Here is a 6000-nt window from a genome sequence, read left to right as displayed (position 1 = left end):
TAAGTCACAGACAAGTCTTCCTACCTCTCCCTCTGTAAGTCACAGACAAGTCTTCCTACCTCTCCCTCTGTAAGTCACAGACAAGTCTTCCTACCTCTCCCTCTGTAAGTCACAGACAAGTCTTCCTACTTCTCCCTCTTTAAGTCACAGACAAGTCTTCCTACCTCTCCCTCTGTAAGTCACAGACAAGTCTTCCTACCTCTCCCTCTGTAAGTCACAGACAAGTCTTCCAACCTTTCCCTCTGTAAGTCACAGACAAGTCATCCTACCTCTCCCTCTGTAAGTCACAGACAAGTCTTCCTACCTCTCCCTCTGTAAGTCACAGACAAGTCTTCCAACCTTTCCCTCTGTAAGTCACAGACAAGTCATCCTACCTCTCCCTCTGTAAGTCACAGACAAGTCTTCCTACCTCTCCCCCTGAAAGTCACAGACAAGTCTTCCTACCTCTCCCTCTGTAAGTCACAGACAAGACTTCCTACCTCTCCCTCTGTAAGTCACAGACAAGTCTTCCAACCTCTCCCTCTGTAAGTCACAGACAAGTCTTCCTACCTCTCCCTCTGTAAGTCACAGACAAGTCTTCCTATCTCTCCCTCTGTAAGTCACAGACAAGTCATCCTACCTCTCCCTCTGTAAGTCACAGACAAGTCATCCTACCTCTCCCTCTGTAAGTCACAGACAAGTCTTCCAACCTCTCCCTCTGTAAGTCACAGACAAGTCTTCCAACCTCTCCCTCTGTAAGTCACAGACAAGTATTCCTACCTCTCCCTCTGTAAGTCACAGACAAGTCTTCCTACCTCTCCCTCTGTAAGTCACAGACAAGTCTTCCTATCTCTCCCTCTGTAAGTCACAGACAAGTCTTCCTACCTCTCCCTCTGTAAGTCACAGACAAGTCATCCTACCTCTCCCTCTGTAAGTCACAGACACGTCTTCCTACCTCTCCCTCTGTAAGTCACAGAGAAGTCTTCCTATCTCTCCCTCTGTAAGTCACAGACAAGTCTTCCTACCTCTCCCTCTGTAAGTCACAGACAAGTCATCCTACCTCTCCCTCTGTAAGTCACAGACATGTCATCCTACCTCTCCCTCTGTAAGTCACAGATAAGTCTTCCAACCTCTCCCTCTGTAAGTCACGGACAAGTCTTCCTACCTCTCCCTCTGTAAGTCACAGACAAGTCTTCCTACCTCTCCCTCTGTAAGTCACAGACAAGTCTTCCAACCTCTCCCTCTGTAAGTCACGGACAAGTCTTCCTACCTCTTCCTCTGTAAGTCACAGACATGTCTTCCTACCTCTCCCTCTCTCATTGGTATGTGGAAAGTTAATGTATTCTGTACAGAAACAGTATAGAACATGTCCTGTCTCTGTAAATGGTTTGAGAGGAACTTTATTTACCTTTCAACATAAATACGCGTTTCATAACAGTGCACCCAATCTTGGTTGATTGTATTCCCAGTATGGGGTAATTCAGTAAATCCATGTGTTTAACTTAAAGACCGGTGTGTGTTTCCTTGCAGGGTGCGTCGTCCAGTCTGGTGGTCAAGTTTGCCGACACAGAGAAGGAGAGAGGGCTGAGACGGATGCAGCAGGTGGCATCACAGCTGGGCATCTTCAGCCCCACCATGACACTTAACTTCCCTGCTTACAACGCTTACACACAGGCCGTCAGCGCACAGGCGGTAAGCACACACACCGTTACACACACGCCGTTACACACATGCACACATGCACGGAGGCACTCATATACACACACACACTGGTTTGAGTGGTGCTTTGGGTATGAGAGGATGTGATGTTTTTCAAGGGGCTATCACTGTCCTAATCTGCGCTAATGTTATTACTGAATGGACACGTCATTTAGCATTAGTCATCTCTCAACAAAATCCACAGCAACACACACACACACACACACACACACACACACACACACACACACACACACACACACACACACACACACACACACTTCCTAGTAACCCCAGCTTTTCTGCTGCACAGCCATTAACCCCGTGGCTGGATATAATGGACATGTAATTACATCTCTATTCATCCTCTCTCTCTCTCTCTCTCTCTCTCTCTCTCTCTCTCTCTCTCTCTCTCTCTCTCGGTCTCTCTCTCGGCCTCTCTCTCTCTCTCTCTCTCTCTCTCTCTCTCTCACTCTCTCTCTCTCTCTCGGTCTCTCTCTCTCTCTCTCTCTCTCTCTCTCTCTCTCTCTCTCTCTCTCTCTCTCGGTCTCTCTCTCTCTCTCTCTCTCTCTCTCTCTCTCTCTCTCGGTCTCTCTCTCGGTCTCTCTCTCTCTCTCTCTCTCTCTCTCTCTCTCTCTCTCTCTCTCTCTCTCTCTCTCTCTCTCTCTCTCTCTCTCTGTCTCTCAATTCAATTAAATTCAAGGGGCTTTATTGGCATGGGAAACATATGTTAACATTACCAAAGCAAGTGAGGTAGATAATATACAAAAGTGAAATAAACAATAAAAATTAACAGTAAACATTACTCACAGAAGTTCCAAAAGAATAAAAACATTACAAATGTCATATTATGTATATATACAGTGTTGTAACAATGTGCAAATAGTTCAAGTACAAAAGGGAAAATAAATATGGGTTGTATTTACAATGGTGTTTGTTCTTCACTGGTTGCCCTTTTCTCGTGGCAACAGGTCACACATCTTTCTGCTGTGATGGCACACTGTGGAATTTCATCCAGTAGATATGGGAGTTTATCAAAATTGGGTTTGTTTTCAAATTATTTGTGGACCTGTGTGATCTGAGGGAAATATGTGTCTCTAATATGGTCATACATTGGACAGGAGGTTAGGAAGTGCAGCTCAGTTTCCACCTCATTTTGTGGGCAGTGAGCACATAGCCTGTCTTCTCTTGAGAGCCAGGTCTGCCTTCGGCGGCCATTCTCAATAGCAAGGCTATGCTCACTGAATCTGTACATAGTCACAGCTTTCCTTAAGTTTGGGTCAGTCACAGTGGTCAGGTATTCTGCCACTGTGTACTCTCTGTTTAGGGCCAAATAGCATTCTAGTTTGCTCTGTTTTTTTGTTAATTCTTTCCAATGTATCAAGTAATTATCTTTTTGTTTTCTCATGATTTGGTTGGGTCTAATTGTTTTGCTGTCCTGGGGCTCTGTGGGGTGTGTTTGTGTTTGTGAACAGAGCCCCAGGACCAGCTTGCTTAGGGGACTCTTCTCCAGGTTCATCTCTCTGTAGGTGATGGCTTTGTTATGGAAGGTTTGGGAATCTCTTCCTTTTAGGTGGTTGTAGAATTTAACGACTCTTTTCTGGATTTTATAATTAGTGGGTATCGGCCTAATCTCTCTCTCCCTGTCTTTCCTCTCTCTCACACTCTCTCTCTCCCTGTCTTTCCTCTCTCTCTCACTCTCTCTCCCTGTCTTTCCTCTCTCTCACACTCTCTCTCTCCCTGTCTTTCCTCTCTCTCTCACTCTCTCTCTCCCTGTCTTTCCTCTCTCTCTCACTCTCTCTCCCTGTCTTTCCTCTCTCTTTCACTCTCTCTCTCCCTGTCTTTCCTCTCTCTCTCACTCTCTCTCTCCCTGTCTTTCCTCTCTCTCACTCTCTCTCTCCCTGTCTTTCCTCTCTCTCTCACTCTCTCTCTTCCTGTCTTTCCTCTCTCTCTCACTCTCTCTCCCTGTCTTTCCTCTCTCTCTCATTCTCTCTCTCCCTGTCTTTCCTCTCTCTCACTCTCTCTCTCCCTGTCTTTCCTCTCTCTCTCACTCTCTCTCTCCCTGTCTTTCCTCTCTCTCTCACCCTCTCTCTCCCTGTCTTTCCTCTCTCTCTCACTCTCTCTCTCCCTGTCTTTCCCCTCTCTCTCACTCTCTCCCTGTCTTTCCTCTCTCTCTCACTCTCTCTCTCCCTGTCTTTCCTCTCTCTCTCGCTCTCTCTCTCCCTGTCTTTCCTATATCTCTCACTCTCTCTCTCCCTGTCTTTTCTCTCTCTCTCACTCTCTCTCCCTGTCTTCCCTCTATCTCGCACTCTCTCTTTCCCTGTCTTTCCTCTCTCTCTCACTCTCTCTCTCCCTGTCTTTCCTCTCTCTCTCACTCTCTCTCCCTGTCTTTCCTCTCTCTCTCTCTCTCTCCCTGTCTTTCCTCTCTCTCACTCTCTCTCCCTGTCTTTCCTCTCTCTCTCTCTTCACTCTCTCTCTCCCTGTCTTTCCTCTCTCCCTCACTCTCTCTCTCCCTGTCTTTCCTCTATCTCTCACTCTCTCTTTCCCTGTCTTTCCTCTCTCTCTCACTCTCTCTCTCCCTGTCTTTCCTCTCTCTCTCACTCTCTCTCCCTGTCTTTCCTCTCTCTCTCATTCTCTCTCTCCCTGTCTTTCCTCTCTCTCTCACCCTCTCTCTCCCTGTCTTTCCTCTCTCTCTCACTCTCTCTCTCCCTGTCTTTCCCCTCTCTCTCACTCTCTCCCTGTCTTTGCTCTCTCTCTCACTCTCTCTCTCCCTGTCTTTCCTCTCTCTCTCACTCTCTCTCTCCCTGTCTTTCCTATATCTCTCACTCTCTCTCTCCCTGTCTTTCATCTCTCTCTCACTCTCTCTCCCTGTCTTTCCTCTATCTCTCACTCTCTCTTTCCCTGTCTTTCCTCTCTCTCTCACTCTCACTCCCTGTCTTTCCTCGCTCTCTCACTCTCTCTCTCCCTGTCTTTCCTCTCTCTCTCACTCTCTCTCCCTGTCTTTCCTCTCTCTCTCTTCACTCTCTCTCTCTCTCCCTGTCTTTCCTCGCTCTCTCTCACTCTCTCTCCCTGTCTTTCCTCTCTCTCTCTTCACTTTCTCTCTCCCTGTCTTTCCTCTCTCTCTCTCACTCTCTCTCTCCCTGTCTTTCCTCTCTCTCTCACTCTCTCTCTCCCTGTCTTTCCTCTCTCTCTTCACTCTCTCTCTCCCTGTCTTTCCTCTTTCTCTCACTCTCTCTCCCCCTGTCTTTCCTCTCTCTCTCTCCCTGCCTTTCCTCTCTCACTCACTCTCTTCCTGCCCGTTTTTCTCTCTCCCCTCTGTCTTCTTTCTTTCTTTCTCTAGATTGTCCAGCAGCAAGCTCTGGTTGCTCAGTCAGCGTACCTGTCTCCTGTAGCAACTGTTGCCAGTTTACAGATGCAGCAGATGGCAGCGCTCAACGCAAACGGAATCATCGCCACGCCCATCACATCTTCCTCTGGTACACACACACACACACACACACACACACACACACACACACACACACACACACACACACACACACACAAACACACTTACAGATGCTTACGGATACTGTATGTTAGTAATAACATGGATTGATCTTATGTTTACAATGCTATGCAGATCAAGTCTGTCTATTTGATGTACATTTACTTCTCTTCATTGGTTTCTAAGTTCATCTGCTTGTGAGTGCATCTCAATAATGTAAAGTGGCTTCTTCTCCTCGTCTAATCAGCATCTTTTACAGTCTACACTAATCGCTTCTCTCTCATCTGAAAGCTGGGAATTACCTTTCACCACTTTTTTTTAACATCAATTCAGATTGAGGAAGGTAGACAAGAGGAGGAAGCCACTTTACAATGAGATGCACCCTCCCCTTAACTCCCTTTGCCCCACTAACCAATCATTGCTTCTCCCCTGCATTTATGCTCTGCCTTTTTCTCTTTCTTATACACTATAGAGTCTAGTAGCTGTCAATCACAATATCTCCTCCACTGTGATTGGTCCTCCCGGTTTGCAGGTACGAATACCCCTCCAACCATCTCAGCCACGCCCGTGCCATCACTACCTCCACCTCTAGGAGTCAATGGTTACAGTCCACCAACCAATGGACAGCAAGCATCAGAAGCACTATACACCAATGGCATTCATGCGTACCAAGGTACGAGCTGAATTACCAAAGATAGAATATTTACCACAGAAATACTGATATCTCCATGTGTTCCCTATATTCACTCTCTGCTCTGCCACTCCCTCCCTCCCTCCCTCCCTCCCTGGTTTCCTGCTTCCTTCACTCTCTCCCTCCCTCCCTCTCTCCCTCCCTC

At 47.1% G+C, this 6000-nt stretch overlaps 1 protein-coding gene across 4 annotated transcripts in view; it reads left to right on the top strand.

Moving 5' to 3' along the window:
• Positions 1-6000, top strand: part of LOC110508553 (CUGBP Elav-like family member 3) — a 70976-nt gene that overhangs the window by 52082 nt on the left and 12894 nt on the right. For 3 of the 4 annotated variants that reach the window (XR_005040485.1, XM_036968098.1, XM_036968109.1), the window contains 3 exons: positions 1510-1671; positions 5018-5153; positions 5637-5837. Coding sequence is in view for 3 of the 4 variants with exons in the window: in XM_036968098.1 (XP_036823993.1) it covers positions 1510-1671; positions 5018-5153; positions 5637-5837 (499 nt within the window). In the remaining variant the exon portion in view is untranslated. The remainder of the gene's footprint in view (positions 1-1509; positions 1672-5017; positions 5154-5636; positions 5838-6000) is intronic. The other variant, XM_036968106.1, reaches the window with a different exon arrangement.

This window comes from Oncorhynchus mykiss, chromosome 3, assembly GCF_013265735.2.
Source record: "Oncorhynchus mykiss isolate Arlee chromosome 3, USDA_OmykA_1.1, whole genome shotgun sequence".
NCBI classification, from domain to species: domain Eukaryota; kingdom Metazoa; phylum Chordata; class Actinopteri; order Salmoniformes; family Salmonidae; genus Oncorhynchus; species Oncorhynchus mykiss.
The sequence above is the reverse complement of the archived record's forward strand: the minus strand, read 5'-3'. Positions and strand labels throughout refer to the sequence as shown.